At 41.4% G+C, this 27,915-nt stretch overlaps 1 protein-coding gene across 1 annotated transcript in view; it reads left to right on the plus strand.

Moving 5' to 3' along the window:
- Positions 1–27,915, plus strand: part of LNPEP (leucyl and cystinyl aminopeptidase) — a 75,780-nt gene that overhangs the window by 15,366 nt on the left and 32,499 nt on the right. Inside the window, exons 2-7 of the mRNA XM_075271678.1 lie at positions 13,708–14,530; positions 17,403–17,544; positions 19,479–19,610; positions 20,453–20,573; positions 23,099–23,253; positions 25,015–25,128. Coding sequence (XP_075127779.1) covers positions 13,708–14,530; positions 17,403–17,544; positions 19,479–19,610; positions 20,453–20,573; positions 23,099–23,253; positions 25,015–25,128 — 1,487 coding nt within the window. The remainder of the gene's footprint in view (positions 1–13,707; positions 14,531–17,402; positions 17,545–19,478; positions 19,611–20,452; positions 20,574–23,098; positions 23,254–25,014; positions 25,129–27,915) is intronic.

Raw genomic sequence — 27,915 nt, forward strand, 5'->3', positions numbered from 1 at the left:
TACTGGTCCGCTCCGGCCTTGGGGCTAACGACCAAACAAGTTATTTGAACCGGTTTCTACACCCACCCTCAAAGATGACCACAAATAAATAAGGAGTTATAACCCAACCATTAACATTCCACACGCCTTATCCCCTAAAGGGGTCTCTTAGACTCTAAACAGACATCCTTATGAAGCTTATAACAGAAAATGCTTACAAAATGGCTGACAGAATACAAGATGGAAGATGTGATCCTAACACGTGCATAGCCTTTAAAAAGGCTATTCAGGCATCGGTAAAGTTATATTAAACTACCCCCCCGTTTTAAAATAATAACCTAAAAAAGAATGTGCTCTACTTACGCATCGTGCACGCTGGGCGGGCATTCAGGGTGTGTCTTCATCTTCATCCACGCCTCTTCTTCCTGCAATGTCCTCAGGTCCCGTCTTCCTCCGGCGCTCGCGAACGGACATTGATTAAAAAAAATAGCCTGGGTGCATGCGCAGTAGCATGCGGCTTCTACTACGGCTACTGTGCATGCGCCCAGGTCATTTTTTTTTTAGCAATGTCAGTAAGCGAGTGCTGGAGGAGGACGGAACCCGAGGACATTGGAGGAAGAAGAGGCGTGGATGAAGAAGAAGACACACCCTGAATGCCCGCCCAGCGTGCACGATGCGTAAGTAGAGCACATTCTTTTTTAGGTTATTATTTTAAAACGGGAGGGGGGGGGGATAGCTTAATATAACTTTTACGGTGCCTGAATAGCCTTTTTAAAGGCTATTCACGCATATGTGGGGCTTTATCAGCATGACTTTGCTGATAGAGCCCCTTTAACATAGATATCGGAAGTAGATTTTGATACTGATTTTGAAGAAAAAAAATCCATAATCTGCTTCAGGAAATCGCTCCAAAATCTTCCCCCTTTCATTTCACTGGGAATTTCAGGTGGAATCTGTCTGCAGAGCAAGAAGAAAAAATCTGCCTCGGAAGTGAATGGGAGTCAAATTTGAGGTCATTCGGTTTCAGACATAATTCTTGTGGCCAAAAACCTGCCTTGTATGATATTTATCTAGTGTTTTTAGACTCTTTTAAGGCACATTTCCTACTTATTGTTTATCCCTTGTTGATACAGCACTGAGTATTCTGTAGTTACACCGTATCCCCCGTGTATGGATACCCTGTGCTCATGTGTGACCCTCCGCAGACAACACAGGGTCTGGCCATTGTGTTCCTTTCCTGTGTTCATATGCAAATGAGGGAAAGTTTGTTAGTTTTACGGGTGAGTACATTTCCCCTCATTTGCATATGAAAAAAACTTTGATTTACATAAAAATGGGGCTCCAAAGCTGAATAACACCTCTACAAGGTACTGGGGCTGGCTTTATAGCAAATTTCCTACGAAGAGACCCCCTTTTATTGCCATTATTCTGGCTTCTGTATTAGGGCTAGGCGATACTGACCCAAAGCAAAATCACGTTTAATTGAAGATTTTACCTCAATTACAATTAATGAATGATTATTTTAGAACACTCCTTACATGGCATGCCCCTCTATTTATCTACCATGTCATCCCACTGAATTTTGATTTCAGCATCGGAGGACCAGAGTAATGGTGAGGTGGACCCCTAAGGTAGAGGTAACACAGTCCATCAGACCCATGGTCCGTAATTGGGTCCGCCGGGTGTCTATTGTTTGAAAACTGAAACTGGCGGAGGAAGAAGCCCTCCATGCAGAACTTTCTCCTCTGACGTTTTTCAGGTGAACACTGTGACTGAGTCTCCAATGACGTGGATGTGAACTTGGCCTTAGTGACATATGAGCAATAATGATGGGATAGTGGACAGTTAGTGACATATATTTCATGTACTAGTTCACATCAACTAATGGAGCTGACTTTCTATTATTTTTGCGCAGCCCCTATTCTGTATGCTGTATCCAAGTACAGGCTTCCATAAACAGCACCTGCATTTACTAATATTGCACAGATTTGATAGATTTCCCATGACTGAACCATGAAATTATTGCCAATAAATTAGGAAATTACTGATGGTGCTTTACAAAGTTTTTTTTTTTTTTTTCTTGGACTACAGCATAGAATTTGACTTAAGAAAAATCCCTTTACAGTTTGTTAGAAAACTACATCAGTACGTGCGATAAATGTTGAACTATTTGACATCAGACTAGACAATATCATTACAGTGATGAATTAATCTAATAGACATAACAAAGTCAGCTTCTGCTGCTGTCGGTACTCTGCTCATTGCCTAGAATTGGGATGTTCTGCAGCATCGCTGCAATCCGAGATAACAGGTAAATTCTGCAGAGAGGCAGATTTACTAGAAAAAGTCTAAAAGTAAGTCAAACTTAGGCTGCACTCACATCCGTGTCGGAGTCTCCATCACACTGTTCGCCTAAATTGCTGGACAAAGAAGTCCTAAATGCATTCTAGTCAGTGAGGTCTCTCCTCTATTTGTCTCTGCTATTTTAGGGGTCCATGTGGCCATTGGTCCGGTCCTCCAGTGGATGAGAACAATGGACACCATGGCACAGACTCAGCTTTAAACTCTGGATTAGTTTTGGGTGGAGATGGAAAAAAGTTGGAGTTGGAGACTGAGTCAGGCTGTTGGAAAGTTGAGGAATCAGAGTACGGTAAATCTTTTGGCTTACTGACTCCACAGGTCGACATAGACTACAGATTCTTATGCCTCGTTCACACTTGCGCTTGTTGTCCACCCATCGTGAATCTGTCAAAATTGCAGAAAACATTGCTTGCAAATGTTCGGAAAAACAAATTGGGAACGGATTGCAAACGGTCCGTTTAAAAACCCATTCACTTCAATGGTTTTAAAGTCAATCCGCAGGTGTCCGCATGAATCCTCTCCGTCATGAAACCCCCTTTTTTTTTTGGATGGACACAAAGTCGGACATGCAGGACTTTGTGTCTGTCCAAAAAAGTGGTTTCACGGCAGAGAGGATGCTCACGGATACCTGCGGATTGCTTTAAAACCATTGATGTGAATGGTTTTTTAAACGGACCGTTTGCAAGCCATTCCCAATCTGTTTTTCTACAATTTCGGCAGATTCATGACGGACAGAAAGCAGGCACAAGTGTGAACATCCCCTTAAATTGTTCCAGATGTATTAAGATGTCTCATGCTGAATAATAAATCTGGGTCATCTCTGGGCTAATGTAACATCACATATCAGTTGGCATACTTTTTTATTACCTCATAGACCCCACCTTTATCTAATACGCCAGGAGCTGACAGCGTCTTCGTGCCATTTTAGCTGAAGAGTCACTAGAAGGTCTCCAGTATGAAGGCCTTGTCAAACAGCTCCTAATACCTCAGCTTCTTCAGTCACTGTGACTTTGAGGAGTGGGATGCGTTAGATCTGCTGTGTTTTGCTGGTGGAATAGAACTGCACATGTAGGATTATATTCTGTTGTCAGACTTGTGTCCTGACTCTGAGGCCGAGACTTTGTGCCAGTAATGACTGTAACATAATGTCCCATAAAGACGACTTCCCCAGTAAACATTGAAGGACGTGCAAGCCATGCCTGAAGGTCATTGCAGTGACTCGCCCCACCCAGACATGATTTTGTGTCACTAGGCACAGGTCCAGGAACACAAGTAATGTAGTAGCTGGGTGTTTTATTTCCATATCTGTCCTTCTTTGTGACCACATACAGTATACAGTGCGTATCGTGGAAGCCTGTCCTATAAACGGGGATGACTTTGTGTATAAAACAACATATTTTCCACCATCTATAACACTTTGGTTTTTTTTTCTTTGCATAACCACAGAAATTTATATTTGGTAAGTTGTGATTTTGACATTTCTGCAGTGTTTTATAGTTTGGGGATTTATACAAACCTAGTCACCAATTCCTTTTAATAGTGACTGGACACCATAGTGTTAGGGTAAGGCCACATGTTCATTTTTTGTGTTGCAGATTTTGCTGTGGGCTCAAAAGGAGTGGGAAATATAAATGAAGCTCTTAGGACACATACACGCCACCATAAGAATATGTTGTATATTATCCACAGGGTAGGGTCCATGGAACACAGATGCGCTCCTTTTTGTTTTCTATGGACTGACACACAGCTTTGGTCGCAAACCATCCATTTGCCTTCACGCTTCCCTCTCTCACTTAGTCGTCCTCTACTGCCATTCACACAGTCACTAACCAGGGCAGTCCATCTCTGGTGGACATGACAAATCCATTACACAAATTCTCATTGGGCCAGATTTACTATTGTGCTGATGTCTAGGCTTTGGAATAAACGTGGACGCATCCTGGTACTTTAGTGTATCTAGTTATCTTGTTCCTTGCTAGACCTGGGGAGCAACTTACATGCACTAAAATACACCTAAAATGTGCCCAAATGTTGGTGCATAATTCTGCCTCAAAGTAAGCCAACTAAAAGGTGGTATAAATTTAGATTAGATTATCTATAAAGTTAGGGCTCGTTCACACGGGGGGCGGTGGGGCGGATTTTGGCACTGAGAGTGATGCAGGGAGCCGCGTCACTCTCGGGTCAAAACCCGCCTGCCACGACCATCGCGGTCACGGCTTCCGGAGTCTGCTTAAATGAATGGGCTGACACTGGAGGTTGCTGTCTCCAGGCGGAAGCCGCGACTCTTTCCATAGACCACCATTGTATGGAGGCGGATTTTGAGGTGAAATCCGCTCTTGAAATCTGCCTCCTTGCCCCTGTGTGAACTAGCCCTTACACCAGATTTCTCATCCAGCATCAGCCACTGTGATAAATCTGTTTAAGGCGACATGCACTCAACTGTGTATGTGTCTCCGACCGTGATTGATGGTGATATCATCTGTGTGCCACCCGAGCACCATCTGTGTTTCCGCTGCCCTGCATGGTCCACAAAATGTACAAGAATAGGACCTGTCCTGCAAATACACGGTCATGTGAATGGGGCCATAGAAATGAATCGGTCAGTGTGCTAGCCTCGAAAAACTGGCTAGTATACTGACTGTGCACGAGACCCAGGTTTACATTATCTGACGATTAGTAAATCTGGGCCATTGATTTATTTTTAAGCAACTTGCTGAGCCAAAAGTCAATTAGTCAGTAGCGGACCCTTTTCTACTGTAAGTTAGTGGAAGTGACGTTCTAATCGTTTTACTTGTTAATGTTCTGTCTATTGAGTATTTATTCATTGCTATTAACTCCTGACCACTGCAATGTCAGTTCTCCTAGTGCTCGTCTTTATAGACGTCTGTGGTCCACTACAGTAATAATCTCAGTATTAGTATTGTTTTTGTTATATTTTCTTTGTTACTTAGCATATAATTCTGGCACATTGATGTATGTTATTAAAACATTCTTCAATAAAAAGCACCTTGCAGAATTCAATGTACTAGGAGAAATGAGCGTCTTTGAAGGCCGGTTAGCACTAGTCTGCAGTGATGTAATTGGCCGTCTGTATTACAAGATTATAAAGCTCTGCACATTCTTGTCCCATTAAATATGTAGAGCCCATATCCTTTCATCGCATTATAATCTGTCCTTCAAAAGTCAAGCCTTGTTTGTATCTGCAGATTCTGGTGTATTTGTGCTTGCCTAGAGACTCCAGTTATTCTGAAGTCAGAATTCGCTGCGTTCACTCCTGCATTCAGTTCATGAGCTAAAAATGCATATTAGTAACGTTTTCCCTTTGGTTTTATTCACAAATGCAGTTTTTGCTGCATGCTTTTTATAAGCCGAAAATTTTGAGGTTAGCCATTTGTGCAGTAAATGTCCTGGCAACATTTCTGGACGAACACTGATCAGCTACAAAATGTGCCAATGAGCACTTGCCCTGCACCCGGCTGAATACACAGGCAGTGGAAACCATCACTAACGTAATAGTTCCCCTGGCATATGCTGTCATTGTCTGCCCGCAATAGAGCCCTTATTAGACAGGGTGATGTGTTTCTCTAATGTGGAATCATACTGTGGGTGGGGGCATTAAGGAGAATTATACGGTAAGTGTGGGACATTAGTGCCCCCACAGAGTATAATTCCCTATTATTGTGCTTCCAATCAGTATGCTCCTTAGTAAACCCCTCCCCCTCTACCCGGAGTATAATTCCCCAATAGTGCCCCCACACATAATTAACAGTGGGCAGGAGATTGTTTCTGTCCCTTTACACGAAACAGAAGTGGGGATCGGCAATCGTCCCTACTGCCTGCTCACGTGTGAAGGTAGCAGAGATGATTACTGATCCCTGCTGCCGCGAGTGCAAGGGATCAGGGCTTGGGGAGGGACAGCGGGCCGCCCCTGCTACCTCTTGTGTCACCCCCTCTATCTCATAGATTGTAAGCTCTTGCGAGCATGGCCTTCGGTTCCATTGTGTGAAAGGACTTTCATTGTAATGCATCTTTCTGTCTGTATTTGAACATCTACAAATTGTACAGGGCTGCGGAATATGTTGGCGCTATATAAATAAAATGTATTATTATTATTATAAGTTGGAAGAAAGTTTCTCCTGCCCGCTGTCATAATGAAAGTGGCGCCCGGACAGCAGGTGTCTCCCTGCATCTGTACAGTAGTAACTCCATCAATTGCCAGCTTCAGTACTAGATAGTGAAGGGGTTCAGGCCATAGTACCTACAGGAGGAGCTGCCGAGCCTAAGAAAGCAGCTCCTGCTCTGGTACAGTAGTCAAGCCAGAAATTCCTGTTTTGTTTTGTTTTTTTCCCATCTGCCTAAGGAACAGATCCAGCACCAGAACTGATACCTTTTGTACCAAAACCTATTCCATAAAAAACTATGGGATCCGTTCTGGCATCAGTTTCCTAATAGCTTGCGTGCACCACGCCGGAGGGAAATTGTAAGGACGTGCATATGTGAACGCACCATTACGTGCTGAAATCAGCCGATCAGATGATTCATGGCATTATTAGACTAGGTTGGGGGGAGTAAACGCTTGAACAAGTTTGCCTTTGCCTGTCTAATAGGACCTTTAAACATTTTGTAAATAAAAGGGGGCACCTGAGTATCCAAAGCTGATGTCCTGTTGCTTGGACTGAGCAGTGAGCGAACCTTTCCATGTAGTCTCATAAATGGACCAGAATATTTTTTAAAATCACTCTATATCTTCAAGGCGTGTTCAGAAACTGGAGGCTTCGGCCTCAATAAAGATATATTGTGTACTTACCATCACCTTAAGTAAACAAAAAGAAGCAATAAAAGCGTAGGTACACACAAAACTAGTCCGCGGCCACTTGGCTTTCATGTCCTACTACTGTAAAAAGTGATCATAAACTTTACCAAAACAGGTTTTCTTTCGTTTTCTCTATTACTGTGTTTAAGTTTTAATGAACAAACATATCAAGACATTTGTTCTATATTCTGTAATTATATATCCAAATAAAATATCAAGACACGAGCAGCAGATTGCATTTCTTCTCTCACACTTGATTCTGTCACTTTCTATAAATACATTTACAAATATACTGGAATAAACTATCCTGCAAAAGAAAGATGCCTGTGAAGTATTAGGCTAAGGCCTCACATTGCGGAAACGCAGCTTTTATTGTTGCAGATTTTGTTGTGGTTTTTTGAGCCAAAGCCCGGACTAGACTGAACAGAAGTTAGAAGTATAAGAGCTTTCTATATATTGCCCGTGACTTTGTCTGCGCGTTGTTGCTGTCGACGATCCGCCTAGATTCAGTAAATTACTGCCGTCGATGGTTCACCTGCTCCGTTGTGTCGGCAGCCGTCTACCTGGCCTGTCACTGAACTCGCGCGGTGCCCGTGATTGTTCCAGCATCTCAGCAGTTTGTTCAGTTCAGGAGAACTCTGTTAAACTTGTGGCTACTTTCATAGCTCTCATTGTCTTAGAATTTTGTGACAAATAAAATTCCCCCCCCCCCTTCTTTAAATATGGCAAACTGCCAATTTGGATTAATGAGGTTTGTTAGAACACTTCCTAGAGCAGACAGTTAATATGCAGAGGCTTGTTCACAATGGACTCAATGTTAGCTGTGTGTTTACATAGAGAAATAAAGGCAGGTCTGTTATCAGCAAAGTGCAATTAGTGAGATAACCTGCTGGCAAGAGCAGTTTATTATAGTATATGAACATAAACTCATAACAGTCATAAAGCCATGTCATTTGCCGGGATAAAAAGTAGCCTGTGTGTTATCCCAGGTTATAAACTATCTATGTGCCAAATTTCATCCAAATCGGTTCAGGTGTTTTTGCGTGAAAGAGTAACAAACACACAAACCCACAAACTTTCACATTTATCATATTAGTAGGATAATGTAGTAATTCTGATGTGTGTTACACTAAGGAGGGGACACTGGTTACCTGTATTTTTTTTTTTCTTCGGTTAATGGAAGATCAGCTCTGTAGGGTCATATAAATCTTACCTGTAGACCCCGCAGATCGGCTTTAGTATTGTAGATGTGAAGAAATGGGCTATTGATCATTATTGTCTTCATATCACAGGCAGCCTCTTGTACAGTGTTGCCTCTAATGGTATCCACAACCTATATCACAGCAACCCCTGGACATGTTTTTGTGACCTGGGAAGCTGACGATATTGGGATTTAATGCTCTCGGCCTTGAATGTTGTATAGGGAAAGCTACTTAATTCGCCAAATTATAGTTTGGATTCTAGAATTGGTCAGTTCTAACCAGTGTTATGTGCAATACTACAGCAGTAGCAGAACATTCAGTTCCTGGAGGACTCCGAGTGACTAGACTCCAGGTAGGAGTTATTTATTACTTTAGTGTAATTGTCATTACTACAAAGTATTGCAGAAATAGATCCGCTTTTATATAATAGTATACTAAGAACCATTATTGTTCTAGTAATTCATTACAGTGATTTTATGGAGTTTAGCAAACCTACTTATTTGATGGATACTGAAGTGTTCCTCCAGTAAATCCACTTAAAAACCTCACATATGCACTTCAGTATGTAAATTCATATTTCTTCTATATAAATGAAGTATTCTGTGCTTTTTATTAGCTTTTTTTTCTCTAGCAGGCTGTACACTCCATTCCCTTAAGTATTCAGCAGAACAGGAAGAAACCTGAATTACTGCAGCCCTTTACTTCCTCCCTGCAGAGAGAAATATATCAATAATTTAAAAAGAGAAAAATAGTAATACAAGGAAGTTTATGTAGCTAACAAAAGTGAACTTATCATACTTATAATGCAGTTTGTCTGAAGATGCATTGTATAGAGCAGGAGGGTTTCATTTATATATTGGTTTTGTAGGAAAATATTCAAGGTAATTCATACTTTATTGATTTTCTAGCCTCTGCCCGCGACTTCCTCTGCCCGCGACTTCCTCTGCGTGTTGTTGGCGTCGATGATCCGCCTATATACAGCAAATTGCTGCCGCCGATGGTTTGCCTGCTCCAGCGTTTCTGCGGCTCTTAAGCTGTCCTGCCGCTGAACTTGTTCCTCACACTGTGCCTGTGATTATTCCGGCATCCCAGCAGCTCGCTGGGATACCATATAATGAGCGTGTTGTTGGCGTTGATGATCTGCATGCTCCGGCGTTTTGGCAGCTGTCTAGCTGTCCTGCTGCTGAACTTGTTCCTCACGCTGTGCCTGTGATTGTTCCGGCATCTCAGCTTGTTGGAATGCCATATAATGAGCGTGTTGTTGGAGTCGATGATCGCCCTGAGCTCCGCTTGGAGAAAACTCTGTGACTACTGGCTCCTTCATAGCTGTCATTGTTTTAGAATTTTGCAACAAATAAGATTTTCTTTTTTCCCTGGTATGTTTAAAAGTAGCAAACTGCCAATTTGGATTAAAGGTGTTTTCCCATCCAGTGTGTCAACACAGCCTGGAGCAGATCAGATAATATGCAAATGCTTGTACATGATCCACTGAGGGTTAACGTGTGTTTACATAGAGAGATAACAGACCTAGCTTTATCAGAAGCTGAGATAAGCTGCTGCAGGAGCAGTGTAATATAGTATGTGAACATAAATTCATAACAATTGTGAAGCCATATCATTTACCAGGATAAAAAGAAGCCTATATTTTAATCGAGGTTACAAACTATCCATGTGACAAATTTCATTGAATTCTGTTCAGCAGTTTTTGCGTGATTGAGAAACAATAATATTAGTAGGATTTTTTTTTTCTGAGCCTAGAAGTGATCTGGGCAGTCTTATACAGGGTAGATCTTCAATCCCTGTATAAGTGTTACGTGAACTCTTACTTGACCCCGGTGCAGGGGTGCACAAATGAATAGTTTTTTCTGTGAAAAGTTGACAAAGACTATGGATATCACACCAGTAAAATTTCATACTTACCATATGTCCGTAGGACTCTGTGGTGTCCAGTGAGTACATTGATCAGGATTTTGCAGGTCTCCCTTAAATTTGGTCCTGTGTGCAGAGCTTTCCATGGTTTAAAATTATTGCCTGCCCAACCTTTCCATATAAACATTTATTTTATTACAACAAGCCGCCGCCTCTTATCCATCTGTTCATGCCGGACTCTACAAGTTATCCTCGTACTAGCGAGGGATGTAAACACTTTATTTTTGGCATCTTCCTGCCTGGATTATTTTCATAACTGCTTTTTCTATTCAAATGGCTGTCTTAGTATTTCAACCCTGTACATTTCTATTTGTAATAAGATAAAAATTTAGTAAGAAACTACAAAATACGTCTGTATCGATGTTACCTTGACCCAAATTCACAGTATTGGACAACACCGTTGAAAGGGACAAATGTGTAATACCAGCCGCAGATAATGGACAAGAGAGGTCCTGTCTGTAGAAGAATACAGCTGTGTTTTTCCAGTCCTATAAACTCCTTTAAAAGAATTTCTTGCACAATACATGGTGACCCAGACTGATCACTAGAATCGGGGTCCCATGACCCCTTTTCTTCTTCACTATGTGACTGTGGTGAGGGGGAATTTGTATGGAGCGACAGTCAAGTATTCAGAGTCTACGGGACTGATAGAGACATCAGAATAGCAAGCCTGTAGATGGTTGAAATGTAATGCGTAGATCCCGTAGTTGTCTCTCCTGTACCGTATTACTATTAGAATCAGATAAGCCGTTGTGTAGTACATGCTGAAGCTGCAATGGTATACAAGATGCAAACTGTTTTGGTCCTCAGGATAAGTACATTACACAGGTTGTTGCTATACCACCTATAAGGATGCAATACATGAACCCTGATCTCCGTTCCCATACAAGGGAAGCTATAATAGTGGTCACTAATTCCCCAGAAGTGGATATAACTGATGAATATACATAACATATATACTGGTTACCACTGCTTGCTATCCTGTCATATTATATTTGTGGGGAAAACTGGAAAACCCAGGGAGGGCCATGGGTGAACCAAAATTAAAAGAAGCAATAATTGCCGACCTCGGCCCTCTGATCCGTTGTTGGATTCCCCATTCCATTCACAGTCCTCTGTTATGTGGTGAGTTCCACCATTACATTCCATACAGAGACAGGATCGGCAGGATGAGTGAAGCAGTCAATCAGTTACTGGACTCCGCAGTCACATGTTGGGCACCGATTCTGTATTATCAGTGACGTCACCAGTGTCCAGCATCTTACTGTGGAGGCCAGGGATCAGCTACAGTGGTCTCCTGAGCCACTTTGCTTCTAACCTAGCCAGTATGGGCATAGAATGGATTTGGATACGTGACGCCGGAAGAGAGGACTCCAATATAGGAGTATCGCTTATTATCATTATGGTTCACGTGCTGTGAGAGGTTACATAGTTACATAGTTACATAGTTGATGAGGTTGGATAAAGACATCAGTCCATCAAGTCCAACCTATAACCCTACAATCCCTACAGTGTTGATCAAGGGGAAGTCAAAAAACCCCGTGAGGCTCATGCCAATTGCCCTATTTCAGGGGAAAAAATTCCTTCCCGACTCCAAATCTGGCAGTCAGTATAAAACCCTGGATCAACGTGTCCTTAAAATCTAGAGACCATAACCCATTATATTTTTCTCTTCAAGAAAGGCATCCAGGCCCACTTTGAACTTGTTCAGTGAATCCGCCATCACCACTTCCTGGGGCAGAGAGTTCCAGAGCCTCGCTGTTCTTGCTGTGAAGAATCCCCTTCTATGTTTCTGGTGAAACCTTCTCTCCTCCAGACGTAGAGGATGTCCTCTTGTCACTGTCACTGGCCTAGGAGTAAAAAGATCCTTAGAAAGTTCTTTGTATTGTCCCTTCATGTAGTTGTACATTATTAGATCTCCCCGTAGATGTCTTTTCTCTAAGCTGAATAACCCCAAGTTTGTTAATCTATCGTTGTACTCCAGTCCACCCATTCCCCTAATCATTTTGGTTGCTCGTCTTTGCACTTTTTCAAGTTCACTTATGTCTTTCTTGTATATCGGGGCCCAAAATTGTGCACAATATTCTAAGTGTGGCCGTACAGTGATTTGTATAGAGGCATAACTATGTCCTTGTCATGAGAATCTAGACCTCTTTTGATGCATCCCATAACTTTATTTGCCTTGGCAGCAGCTGCCTGGCACTGGTCATTAAAGGTAAGCCTGCTGTCCACCAAAATCCCTAAGTCTTTTTCATTGACAGTCTTACCCAGTAATTTACTATTTAGTACATAGTCATACATTTTATTACGTCGCCCAAAGTGCATTACTTTACATTTGTCAACATTAAACTTCATTTGCCAAGTCTCCGCCCATGCTTCCAGTTTCCTTAGATCCCCTTGTAATATTCTACTATCCTCCTCATTATTGATTACCCTACAAAGTTTAGTATCACCTGCAGATATGGACACCCTGCTTTGTAAACCCTCTACCAGGTCATTAATAAAGATATTAAACAAGAGAGGACCTAATACTGACCCCTGCGGCACCCCACTGGTGACTGTGGCCCAGTCTGAATATTTACCATTAACAAGTACCCTCTGTTTCCTATCAGTGAGCCAGTTGCTAACCCAAATGCATATGTTTTCCCCCAGTCCCAACAATCTCATTTTGCATACCAACCGTTTATGTGGAACAGTATCAAAAGCCTTTGAAAAGTCCAGATACACCACGTCTACTGCATGACCCATGCCCAGATACACCACGTCTACTGCATCACCCATGTCCAGTCTTGAACTGACCTCCTCATAGAAGCTGATCAGATTAGTCTGACAGGACCGATTCCTCATAAACCCATGCTGATTTGGTGATATAAGATTATTTACATCGAGATACTCCAGGATAGCATCTCTTAGAAAGCCCTCAAATATCTTTCCCACCACAGAAGTTAAACTTATTGGCCTATAGTTTCCAGGTTCACTTTTACACCCCTTTTTAAAAAATTGGCACCACATTTGCTATTCGTCAATCCTGTGGAACAGACCCAGTCATTACTGAATCCTTAAATGTTAGATACAAGGGTCTATCTATGACCATGCTTAATTCCCTCAGAACTCGGGGGTGTATTCTATCTGGACCGGGCAATTTCTCTATTTTAGTGTTTTGCAGGCGGCTCTGCACTTCTTCCTGGGTTAAGCAGGTGACATTTAATTGAGAGTTAACATTACCCCTAATCATGTTGTTGGCCAATGGATTTTCTTGTGTAAACACGGTAGAGAAGAAAGCATTTATTGCAGAGCTGAGGGTACAGTGTGCCCCTACTTACTGTCCTACAACCTGTTGGATACTTTCAGGTATTTTTTGGCAAAAACAAATTGCTTTCAATGGAACAAAGGAATAATACGTTCTCTATGTTTTTTTTACAGATCGGGCCCAGTTGCCCAGAAATATGATAGAAAACAGTATGTTTGAGGAAGAACCAGATGTTGTTGATCTTGCTAAGGAACCTAACTTAAATCCCTTGGAATCTGAAGAAGTAGAATATGAACCAAGAAGCTCTCGATTACTTGTGCGTGGTTTAGGGGAACATGAGATGGATGATGATGAAGAAGATTATGAATCTTCTGCAAAATTGCTGGGCATGTCATTCATGAACAGAAGCTCAGGTCTTCGAAACAATGCCGGGAACTACAGACAGGTTCAGGAGGGACTTTGTCCGGTTCCATCTGCAAGAACTGTGATCGTGAGCGTTGTCCTTGTAGTGATTTTAGTTTCTATAGTTACAGTCATATACTTGCTTCCAAAGTGTACATTTACCAAAGAAGGATGCCATAAGCAAACCCATCCAATGGAACTGATCTATCCCATTGCTACTAATGGAGAACTCTTTCCATGGACTAAAAGTAGACTTCCAAACGACATTAAACCATTGGAATATGACATTACTCTTCATCCTAATCTCACCACGTTGGAATTTTCTGGCAAAGTTACTATAAAGCTCAATATTGTTGGTAACACAAAAGCAATTGTACTTCATAGCTCAGGTCTTCAAGACATAAAGGCCACTGTCACTTTAACAAACGGTACCATTCATAACCTCTCCGTTTTGGAATATCCAACCTTCGAGATGATTGCTATGGTTTTGCCTGAACCTTTGAAAGAAACAAAGTGCTTGCTTACCATTGAATACCACTCAAACCTCTCAAGTACTTACTATGGATTTTACAAAGGCTCTTATTTGGGTAACAGGTAATTATAAATGTTGGCTAACACCATGCAAAAGAATAAGTCAATTTTGCCAATGTGATGTTTATTTTAAGAGTGCATGTACCGTACAGGCTGTAAGGGGCCAACGAGCCATGTGTGACTCCTGAGCCACTGGTTGGGAAGCATTGCATTAGGGTTACACAGCACTGAAGGGTTGGGTATTTTTGGTGGGGGGGAGGGTGGATTTAGTGTAGATGACCAATTCTCAGGATAGGTCAATAATATATCTGTGAGGGCCCAAATTCTGGAGCCTTAAATAATCAATCTGGTAACAGGCATCCCTCCCTTCTACACAGTGAATGCTACATTACTATCCATGGCCACTGACCATTTACAGAGCTCTGCCTGCTCTGGAGTGCTTCAGCCTCTTCTGTCAGCTCATCTCAGACCCTCAAAGATTATTGATGGCTTATCATAAGCAAAGCCTTTCTGATAAAAACAATGGGGATAAGCAGTCATGGAAACAAGAGTCATTGATAAGCCCTTGTGAAGGGGACAATGGTGTACAAGCCCATCTACGGTACCATTTACTTCTATGGGACTTCCGTAACAGCGATCATCATCATCAGTCCCATACTGATGGTGAATGGTCAAACATTTACATGGCATGAGTGGAGAGCCCTGTTCATTTGGGTCATAGGGTCATAGCAGTTGACACCCCAATCCCCCCCCCCCTTCCCCAGAAACAAATGCTTACCTACTATCCTGTGAGTAGAGGATATGGCTAAGTCTACACCACGATTTTGGCTTTGATTCAAGATACCCGGTTCACCCTAAGACCCCAAGGGTGTCATGACTGTGACTTCTAATCGCAATAAGAACATACTACTTGATCTTTTAGGCTACTAAAATTTGCATTTGAAGTATCCTTGCATGAGACTCCATTCACTCACATTAGTCAAGGAGGTGCAGGGTGACTCCGCCATCTTTGTTTGCATGATAGGTGTGGGTGATAAAGTTGCCATGTAGTCCTAGCCTATGTTATAAGCAGGGAAAACACCTTTGTGGCCCCATGTGGTGTAAACACCGCAATTTTGCGGCAGCATTTTACAGTAACTGCTATGTTGATGGGATTTTGCCTAATCCCATCCACACATAATAGAAAATAATGTGCAGTGAAAATGCTGCAATTTGAAAAACACGTATGTTTTTGCAAATCGCAGCATATCCGTTGTACCTGTGCAAATTATGGCGGTTTCTTTACAGGTATAATTGAAGCAGAAAGTCTTCAGATGAAAACTCTGTAGACTTTCTGTGAAAAGTGCCGCGAGAAAAACTGTGATGCTTTTCACCGCGGTTTTTCCTGCTGCCCACTATTTAGGGCACATCATGGAAAATCCCTTTAATGTACAGGTATGTAGTACCACAATAGGCAAGTGTTAGCTGTATGCTGGATTGGATCTTTTTGTTGAAAATCAAAATTAAAAAAATATTCTATTGGTACTGATACCTCCTTCAGAAGATCTATTCTTCTGTCTCTGACAACTGTTGGCGCTATGGTTCCGCTGTGGGGTTTCTCTTCCATATCTGTTGGGGGTGTAGGGAGATCCAGACCTTTTGGTCCTCTGTGTTCTCTCTTTACGCTAAAGTCAGCGGTCGAACTGTGGAACGTTCTGTCCAATTGGCTCTCCTTTGCCTTGTCTCGGGTAAAGGGCAATATCCTACGTCACTTTCTCACTGCCGCAATGACGGATATCCTGCGTCACTGGCGAAGCATCATAACCCCCTTGCTGATGGAATGGCTCCCAAGAGTTCCTTCTGATCAGGAGGATGGAGGCTCTTGTTTCGGATGACTCACTTACCTCCTCTAAGTTTGAGACCCTCTGGTGGCTGTGGGTGGCTTTTCAGGAATCCTCAGTTTTCTAATCTTTTCTCATAATCCTCCCTGGTCTCCCACCAACTACCCTGGTGGTTTTCTCCCCCTCCTCTCGTCTCTTCCCTTGTTGTCCGTACCCCCTTGGTGTCTTTTTGTTTCCCCCTTCTTTCCCATTTCTCATCCCTTTTCTTCCCTTATCTTGCCTGTTTTTGGATTTATACGTCCATTTTACACCATTCCTGTATTCTATGTTAATACATTTGCTTTGTTTCATAAAAAACTTCAATAAAACTTAATTACACATAAAAAATAAATAAAAATATTCTGAAAGTGTAGACTATCTGCAAATCTACCATTTTCATTTTCACAGCTTTCACTTAAAGGGAGTCTGTCACCAGGTTGAAATATATTAAACCAGCAACACAGTTAGGGGGCGGTCACACTTGCGCCTGCTGTCCACCCACCGTGATTCCGCCGAAATTGTAGGAAAAACAGCTTGGGGACGGCTTGCCGGCGGTCAGTTTTAAAACCCATTAATTTCATTGGGTTTTTAAAGCAAATCGTTGGTGTCCATATGCAAGGTCAAGGAGCTATGCTGAAATATTGCCCCGGCCCAGTGGAGTGCAGCAGTTTGGAGCAATGGCTCCGCCCTCTGTGCGTCACACCTCTCTTTGCATATTTTGAAATAAATGAATGTCTCAGCAACAAAGGAACAAATTTTCAAGGGGAAAAGGTGTCACATTCATGACTTCTAACTGTGTTGCTGGTTTCATGTGTTTCACCCAGGTATCAGACTCCCTGTAACCTCTTTTCATGTAACCATGTTGTAACCTGATCAAGATTTAGAGATTTTCATTCCCCTTCACGTCTTTGTTGGAGCAGAGACAAGCACTAGGACTCTCTACTGTGCCACAAGTGCTGTGTGATAATATAAGAATGGTTGAATTGCTTTTTATGCGCTTTTATCAGATTGTTACCATGAAATGTAATGCTTGTGGGAGTGCATTATGCTAATGTTTCCTTTGTGTCTCGGTACAGCTCTTTGCTCGCAGCGACACAGTTTGAGCCCCTCGCAGCCAGAAAAGCTTTTCCTTGCTTTGATGAACCGGCCTTTAAATCCACATTCAGACTGAGGATCAAAAGAAGTGATGTCTATACTGCCCTATCAAACATGCCCAAGGTATTCTTGTGTCCCTTGTACTGCTGTGGAATTAAGTAATGGGTCTACCCAATACCATATCTGCCACCTGTCCAAGTCCGTGCCAGGAATGTGCCCGCTATAGACTGCCCTATTGATTTGTATTAGTAAATCTGTATATGTCATGGCATTAGATAGATAGATAGATAGATAGATAGATAGATAGATAGATAGATAGATAGATAGATAGATAGATAGATATATCATCTTACTACATAAAAAATAAATGTGCATGATTATGATTATGACCTACTTATGATTATGACCTACTTGTTGCTTTAACCCCTTAATGTTAACATTGTAAAAACTCTTCGGAATTTTGAATTTATGGCTCAGATAAATATTACTGGCACATAACTCCGGTGGCTTGGGTACATTTTAACCCTTTAAGCAGCCTAACTAAATAGCCTTTTAGACTATTTGATCAGTTTTAATCACTTTTTGGCATCTAAAACATCAAACATTAATTCTGGCGTCTGATTGTTAAGGTCTATCATAAACCATAAATAACATACTAATTATATTTAAGGGTTGTTATTGATGTGGTGATACCAAATGTGTTTTTTTTTTTTTGCATAAAAGGGGTTGTCCATGATAAACTAAAAGTTTAACACTAAGATACCCCCCCACCAGCACCTTGCCTAGCTTTTAATTTAATCTCTTTAAATTCTCCCATATCTCTGGGGTGGTCATGTCACCAATACTACCCCCCCTGTCCTCTTCTTCTGCTGGGTACGAAGCATCACTTCCTTTTAGAAAGTCGGCACTTGCACAATAGAGCACTCTGGGTCTATTGCGCAAACGCTGGCATACTTAAATAGGAGAAGCAGCGGGCCTCCCACGCATGCGCAGTAGTGCGGGTCTATTGCACAGGTGTGAGCAGAAGTCAAGAGAAGAGGAGACTGCAGCACAAAAGAAAGTGATCTCCAGGACAAGAAGACAGAGTGAGGTAGGTAGGTAGGGATAGTAGTCCGTGGGCTAGCTAGAGAAACAGAGAGGGGGTGTGAGAAGAAGCGAGGGGGGGGGGGGGTTGAGTGAACAGCAATGCATCATGGTAGTTGTAGGCTAAGACAGCAGGAAGCTGCCCAAGTAAACTAATGCAGAGATGCCAGGAGCTTCCAGAGAAACCCATAAATCACTGAAAACACTGCTAAATGTGTTTGGGTGCGCTTACTAACCCATTAAAAGCACTAACAGACCTTTCTTTTAGAAAAATAAAATAAAAATTGTACTTTTTTATTTTTTGTAAAGCATCTTAGGTTCTGTGTCAAAGGTGTCAAATGGCAAGTATATTCTCTGATAATGGTGGAGGAGGTTGATACAACAAGTCCGTGCTGCACCCTCCAGTGGGGTTATATTAAGCCACAGGGAAAGGAGAATAAAAAACCTCCTCCTCTCCACTGTCAGGTGCACGTGTTCTCCAGCACACTGGTTACGTGAAGCTGCATGTATATACTGCTCTGAAGGTGGGCTACAGACATGGGCTTGAGTTAGATGTGTTTATAGTGACTGCTCCATCTGCAGTCTCCCTGAACGTCTCCTTTTTGGGGTAAACTGTAATACACTTACACAAACCCAAGCAGAATTTGTTGACACCTTTTTCAAGGAAGAAATAATGAATGTCCATATCTTGGCATATAGCTAAGATATGTGGTCACTTATCCACTTATGTGTGAATGTAATGATAACATCTGTAAGTAATTACAATATTATAGCGAAAGGAGACATCTATAGGGAAAAACTGTACAAAGGAAAGGATGACGTAGCGCCCTGTTGGGGTATGTTCACACGGCGGAAAATGAAGAGGAATTCCTCTTACCTGTTATAAACACAGTAAAAACCACGGTAAAACTGCAGCGTATGCAATATATTTTAGGAGTGAAGTTCATTCTTTCCAATATACGGTTTCTTTTCAGATTAACACCACAGTACTCCCGGATGGGCTTCTCCTGGATGAGTTTGCCACCAGTGTAAAAATGAGCACCTATCTGGTTGCGGTTATAGTGTCTGAGATGAAGAATATAACCGCAGATGTGAATGGCACTTTGGTAGGTTTAGGGTTAACAGCATTTTTTAATTTTTCCATACCTATAGGACCGGACCTGTGGTTTAATAAGCTGTAACATATTAACAACATAAATAGAGATGAGCGAGTACTATTCGAAACTCCCGTTTCGAATAGCACGCACCCATAGGAAAGAATGAATGGCCGTTTCGAATAGTACTTGCTCATCTCTAAACATAAACAAGCATTATAAATGGCATGTACTGTATAAATGGTCTCCATCCACTCTACTCTATGAATATAATGTAATTTCTTCCTTGTGTCTGTAAATGGTATATATGTTACCGTCCCATTCACTGCTTTGAAGTGTTAAGTATTTTAAAGCAGTGAATGATAATGGAGACGAGGTATCCCCATTGTTATGATCGGTGGAGGTGCCTCCAGCCAGATGCCCCATTGATTACCCCACATGGCATATCTGATATATCATAGTTCAGAAGATTTTACGGTATCCATACATATTAGGGCGGGTTCACACCTGGGCCTGGTCTCTGCTTTCGGGTTTCCATCTTCTGCTGAGAGAATCTGGATAGGAGACAGAAACCCTCGGTCAGTTTTCAATCCCATTCACTTGAATGGGTTTGCAAAGTGACCGCCCGTGAGCGTCTTCTGCCTCTCCGTGACGGAACCGTTTTTTTGTTTTTTTTTACCTGGACACAAAGTCCTGCCTGTACGACTTTGTGTCCGGTTAAAAATACCGGTTTCACCACGGAGTGCTCAGTCAACAATTACTGTATCTAATGTGTACGGGCACCTATATTGTTTAGCATGGGTTTCTCTTCCCTACATTTTACTGAATAACTAATACATTTTTTATATTAACAGGTATCTGTCTATGCCATACCACAGAAACTTGACCAAGCCCAGTACGCCTTAAATACTTCAATGACATTGCTTGAATTTTTTTCGGATTACTTTGGAATTAACTATCCACTTGCCAAACTAGGTTTGTGCTTCTATTCAGACTATAGTTTGTAGTCCCTTACTGCCCGCTTCTTGATCTTCTGTTACTGGCGTGCCACCAGTCTCCTGCGACAACATGACTTTGATGATAATAATGATGAGCCATCAAGTGTATCTCCTACAAACGCTACCTTGATGCCCACAACACTTGCCAATAGGAGTGATAGACCTCACATTCATATGTCCACATGGCAGAGCAGCACCTCTGACAAGTGGCTGGTTTTCCCAGTTGTACAGTATCATGGGAGTGTGTACATGTAACTAAATACATAGAAGGGGCTTTTTCAAGCAGAATTTTAAGCTGATTTTGAGGCGGAATCCGCCTCAAATTAATAGCCATATTCTGCTGTGTGAACATGCCCTAATACAGCCACCACCTGCTTCATATGTTGCAGGTTCAGCTGCTGAGCCCGAACTATATTGTCTCAGCTCAAATCAGTCATAAATGGCAGATGTCACCAAGGGGTTGGACCAAGTTAGCAAGTTAACCCCAATACACAGGATAGTGAATAACTAAATGGTGGGAGTCTGAAACCCTGTTATCCCCAGAACAGGGTCTTGATTTTGTGTATGAATGGAGCGGCAGGTCTTGCAGGTGTGTTGCTCCTCCATTCGTCTCTGACGTAGCCGTCTACTTCTTAGCTCAGGGTTTCCAAATCTTATATTATTTACCTGTATGAAACTGAAGTAGAGATACAGACTGTATAACAGTTATAAATTCTCCTTTTGCGCACAGATCTGAACGCACACGTAATTAATAATCCCCTGTAGCCGTCTCTTTAATCCCTTGTTGTGCTGCTGTGACGCCCCGGGGCATACTCTTATGCTTATTTGCTGAACTACATTCATGCATTTGCATCTCATTTGCATCTCTTTAATTCTTGCACATCATCACGTTCCAGTATTATCCGATCTCCTGATTAGTCGCTTGTTCTCTGTGTAATTATTTAGCGCTCTCTTACTTTGTGTAGTCAGGTGAAAACACTCAAAATGCTCTCGAAACGAAAATCCTGGATGTTTGCTGATATGAGGCATTGACTGATATTACCGCTTAAGGAGATCTTGACATGATGAGCAGAGACAATCAAGAGACATTTATCAGATTTCGGTGTCATCTGTTTGACATTACTAAACATTCTGGTGCTTTCAGGCAAATATACTATTAATACTGTTTTATGATTTAGAAATGAGAGCACTTGACAGCTGCCAAAAGCATGGAAGTGATTGGCCACAAGCCACTGTTCTGTTATCATTCCATGACTAGGCCTCGGAGACATCCTGCTGTTATATCCATAGTTCTTATGTGAGCCCCTTGTATATTATTCCATGACTAGCGAATTACAGCATATTGTTTTATGAATGATTTTATATAGAGAAAGAATAATTTAATGTCCAGGCGTCCTAATAATCATTGGATGGACATCTCTCCATAGTAAAGTTAGGTATGTTCATTATTATTCTCATTTCCTTTGAATAAAAAATTCTGCTGTTGTTTTTCATTACCTCTGTTTTTAACACCTTTTAAAGTGTAGCTATCATGTTATTTTTTTTTATTTTTTGCTATTGTGTTTGGAGGTGTTTAGTAAACATTTTTGTAATATACTTTATTAACCTATCTAACTTACTTTTTAATAGAAAACAGGCTGTAAAGTTCCTTCTTGAGTACATGAGACTGTCCATACACATGTACTCAATGTAGCATGTAGAGATGAAGCATTTACCAAAGAGGGATGGTTTCTTCGGATGGTTTCTTCAAATGGCTGTATCTCCGGTTTTATAACACCTAGGAAAATGGTGTCACCAGAAAGCATAACATTTTCAGATTTCATATTCTGCCACGTTTGAAGTTCTAGCTATAACCTAACCTGAAATATCAGTTAAAAATGTGATTTATTTTTTTCTCATTATGTGCAGCATGAGCCATATTTCTAAGTGGTGTAAAACCGCGGATATAGCCATTTAAAGTGATAGTCTCCCTTTACTTAATGCCACAGCTCTACAGACTGCCAATACAAATGTGTACGGATTTCCTTCGTTACAGCTCAGTTAGAGGGTTGCCAGGGATAATTTTACAGCATGTTTTTTATTAAAAAGAAAGTTAGGTTACTGTAATTAAGCTTTAAGGTTAATTATTACACAATTGTTCACCAACTCCCTCCCCCGACACATTAGCAAAGTAAATAAATGAAGTGGGAGTTCTACTTTAATGACACTGGCTAGTTCAATACAGTCCAGGCTGTAACCTGGCCAGACAATGAATGTAATTTATATACGGTATGAAGTTTCTCTCTGTCTCATCTAGGTCATATCTCTATCTATAGTAAATGTACAGAATGAATAAACTAACATTTGTCTAAATTGCTGACATTTAATATTGTATAAGTGACTAAATCTTGACGAGATGTCTTCAGAGACATTTCCTTTTAATGTCCTATTTGGCAAATGTTCATAATGTGTCTAACAAATATTAATATTCATATGTTTTGTCTTGTGAATTATATTATATAGATCTAGTGGCCATACCAGACATTCAGGCAGGAGCAATGGAAAACTGGGGTCTCCTTACCTTCCGGGAGACCACACTTCTTTACAAAGAGAATTCCTCATCGATCATGGATAAACAGTTGATCACACAAGTCATAGCTCATGAACTGGCCCATCAGGTACTGGACATTCATTTTACACTTTTAATATTTCTCATGTAGTGCCTTACAAAAATATTCTTCAACTGTGTATTGATGGTTTGTGATGTGAAAGCTCCTCCACGACTATTATTGTGAAGATATTGTGTCTTATTGTGCCAGGATATGATATATTGTTAAAGGGATTCTACCATTGAAATGAATTTTTTTGGCGATCACACGTCGGAATAGCCTAAGAAAGGCTATTCGTCTCTTACCTTTAGACGTGGTCTCCGCTGCGCCGGTCCTTAGAAATACTGGTTTTTTTTACCGGTATGCAAATTAGTTCTCTCACAGTGATGGAGGCGGGCCCCAGCACTGAAAATGCGATGGGTGCGTCCCCTCTGCTGCTTGAGAACACGCCCCAGCGACGCCTCTATCATGGATCTATCTGGATCCTCCCCTTCTTTCGTCGTCTTCCTTCTGCGTCACCTCCGACGCCTGCGCAGTTGGCTCTGCCAGTGAGACACCAGCAGACCCGAGTGCGCATGCCGGCTGGCGGCCATTTTTGGGAGGCCGCTCTTACTCTTGTAGTTCAATACAGGAGCAGCCTCCCAAAAATGGCCGGCAGGAGCAGTCGGCTCTACTAGTGTCTCTCTGGCAGAGCCAACTGCGCAGGCATCGGAGGTGACACAGAAAGAAGGGGAGGATCCAGCTGAAGATAGAGGCGTCGCTGGAGCGTGTTCTCCAGCAGCAATTGGGACACCCCCATTGCATTTTCAGCGCTGGGGCCTGCCCCCATTGCTGCGACAGAACTAATTTGCATACCGGTAAAAACCAGTATTTCTAAGGGACGGCGCAGCGGAGACCACGTCTAAAGGTAAGAGACGAATAGCCTTTCTAAAGGCTATTCCGACGTGATCGCCAAAAAAATTCGTTTCAATGGTAGAATCCCTTTAAAGTCAAATGTTTGTATTAACCATATTTTTAAAGAATTTTTGGCAATGCTGTTTTTCATTTTTCATATTATCTATATTTTACGCTTGCCAGTGAGCCTAAAATAGTTTGTGACTACCTGCCTCCTGTAGACGGATCATGGGCCATAGACACAATGGTCTGGAGCAGGTGCTCTTGATTTCTTTGTGAGTAGATAAGTTGTGAAATCCTCTATTGTGATTGGTGGATTCTGTGTCTTATCTACATATAATGATGGCTGATCATTAGTGTGCGGATAAGTGAGTCACTGCTGCAAAGAAATCTCCTACAGAAAACAGCATATTAGTGACCAGAGTCAAAACCACAGGATTTTAAGTCTAGATAATAACAACAACATTTTTTATGATCTTTATGATTTTTATTTAAAAATATGTTTAATATAAGATGGAGGGCTAGACGAGAACTCCTACATCAGTGCTGTGAAATGTGGTGTTTCATTCTTCTATTTCACACAAAGATGTAAGGGGTCGGGGTACAGTCCGGATCCTGGTTTTCTAGGCAGAAGGACATCATTCATGTACTAGGTTCAATTTTATTTATCGATTTTTTTTTTATTTTTTTAAAACCCATTGCTTTGTTTATTGTTAGAGTTTTTATCCTCAAAATCTAACTGGGTTCAGCACCCTAACACAGGTAGATCATGATACGTATTTCAGACTTTACTCTGTTCTAGTTATTCTAAGGGGCCGAACCGTCTACCCCATCGAATCAAACGTGTTACTTATTATGGTAGGTGAAAATGTTAAGACCTGGCTCTTCTATTCATCATGCCAATGCTCCTCATTAATATAGCCTCTTGTCTTGCAGTGGTTTGGAAACCTTGTGACTATGGAGTGGTGGAATGATCTGTGGCTAAATGAAGGTTTTGCTACGTACATGGAGTACTTTGCTTTGCACTCAAAATTTCCAGACCTGAATGCTGTGAGTATTCATATTGCTATAGAACCTTAGAATAACTTGGATATTAAACTACAGGAAGTGTAAGCATACGTTCACACACTCAAAGTGCAACACAGCCGTCTTGGACCCAAGGGATGGCCATTTTGTGTTACAATGGACCATGAAAATAACAGTTGTGCGTGTAGACCCCATTCACATACATTGAATTTAATGCTGCTGTTTGATGTCCATTTAAAAAAAAAAAAAAAACTACATTTTTCACTTGGCTATTATTCAGTTGTGTGAATATAACTGTAGGCCTTATTCATACAACAGTGAAAAACCGCTATATTATGGACCCGGACAGAGACGTACCACTAGTGTAAACCTAGCGTAAGATGGATTTTGGATAACTGTATTTCTTATTGATGAACTTTCTACTGTCCAGACACTTCTGTTCTAGTACATACATGTGTTACCCATAATAACTTTTCTAATAACTCTACATTTTGACAAGCTTTTGGACACTCAACAAAACCCTTTCCTTCTTTAAATCCATAATGGGCCTTGATCAAAGGCATCACCAGTGAGATCTTCTTACATATGTCTATGAAACAGCAGCAGGTCATGTTAAGTGAATGTTCCAGTTTTAATATGTTATCCAAATGACCACAAGGTGGCACTGAAAGCATTTCTTGTAAGATTGTTCCTTACTAGTATATATGTATTGGTACCTCTTAACGCCTGCATGTATCTTTATTGATGTCACTTAGTATAGACAGCTTAATAGATAGATCGGGACTGTCTCGACTGTATAAATGATAGGGTTCACTTTAGCATTTTTTACAGATAACGGATAGGGTTCAAGTTTTAGTTTTTTTGCAAGCTTTCTTTGCTGTTGCACAGCAGTCAGATATTTAAAAGTGATGGCAAAAGCTACTGGTAAAATTAGCAGCAGCAAAAGTGCTCGTGCTGGGGGTTAAAAACCTGTAGCGCAGGTCACTTTGCACTACATTTACTAGGTGCGGCATGTGAGTATGTGTTAGTGAAATCTTGTCCATTATAATGCCATTGTCCATCTCAGTGGTGAGTGTGCAGTAATACATTGCAAATATAGTTTGCCCTATTCACTCCAGCCACAAGGCAGGGGCCACACGGGCTGTAGTTGTAACCGGTCATCTGCGGCATACTGGCCAGCAGGTAACGCCCTGCAATGTACATTACCAACATAATGGATAAGAATTGTTTGGAATCTCATGGACATGCTGAAATGTAAAACTGTCTTGCAAAGTGACCTGCGCTATGGGTTTTCTATTGTCTAAATTAGCAGTTGAAAGGCAACAGGAGATTTACTGCAATTTCTGATTTTTCTAAAATCTCTGCTAAGCTTCAGCCTTTTTCCACAATTGGAAGCACCAACTAAGTATCAATGTATAAATAACACAAAAAATTCTTTTGACTTTAAATCTAAATTTATTGTTACAAAAATGTTTTTAATTGTAAAAAATATTGGTATCAGGCAAACACAATCACATAAAAACATTTAAAAACACACAACAAGAGTGGAGGTCGCACTGGACTGAGCAGCTCCAGCAGGTGTATAATCTGCTAGTGGTGTAGGGGATGAGAACAGCCACAATTAATGTGTGTATAGAGAGGCCCAGTATTTTGTATATATAAATGTAAATAGGCTCCTATTGCCCACAATATCACAAGAACAGGGCACTTAATTGAAAAAAATATCTGTAGCATTGCAAAGATCATACCCATATCACCACTATATAGTAAGAGCATATAAGGGAACAGAACCAATGTAAAGTTACACACACATGCCAGTATTACATAAGCCAACCTACATAGGACAAAATGTGAAGCATATACATAAACCACTGCTCACCAGCTGCGACCTCCACTCTGAGCCCCGACGGACCGTTTCGCCCCTGCTTCTTCAGGGGGCTGATTTTTCCACAATTGGTAGTAATTGGCTCAAGTAACATGGCATGGCGTGAGATGGTAGGACCACAATGACGGTTAACCCTTACTGTTGATGTATAGAGCCTGTTAGACAATTTTAGGTGGCAGTTTATTTTTTCAGTGCACTGAAAAAATAACTTTTTTTTTTAAATGTAGATTGTGAGCCCCATATAGGGAACCCAATGTACTTTTTTTTTTTTTCCTATCAGTATGTCTTTAGAATGGGAGGAAATCCACACAAACATGGGGAAAACATACAAACTCCTTGCAGATGTTGTTCCTGGCAGGATTCGAACCCAGGACTCCAGTGCTGCAGTGCTAACCACTGAGCCACCGTGTTGCCCATCTGAAAAAATAACCTTGTGCAGTTTTTTTTTTTTCAGTGCAGTTTTGAATGTACAGTGTCAACACACCCTTACCCCACATTCATACAACTGAGTTTTACCTGTTAAACTCGGTCCATTTGTCGGCTGGATTCACTGGCCTGAACAGTATGTCGGGAGAAGGACTCCTAGCAATATGGTTATCTATGCTGCTAGGAGTCCCTGCCTGCCAGCGATATACTCTCCTGTGCTATAATCGGGAAGGGACAGTATATCGACGGGAGTCAAGGACTCCTAGCAACATAGGTAACCATATTACTAGGAGTCCCTCTTTCACATACTGTTCAGGCCAGTAAATCTGGCCAACACACGGATCAGGTTTCACAGATGAAACTTGGTTGTGTGAATGCAGAGTTAGGCCCCATGCACATGACAGAGTCCTGTCCATGGAAAACATTGTGTGCCGTATGTCCTAGATTGCACTCTGCTGTGTGCACGGACATCATTGCATCATAGCCACTTATGATGAACT

The sequence above is a fragment of the Leptodactylus fuscus genome, chromosome 1 (assembly GCF_031893055.1).
Source record: "Leptodactylus fuscus isolate aLepFus1 chromosome 1, aLepFus1.hap2, whole genome shotgun sequence".
NCBI lineage: Eukaryota > Metazoa > Chordata > Amphibia > Anura > Leptodactylidae > Leptodactylus > Leptodactylus fuscus.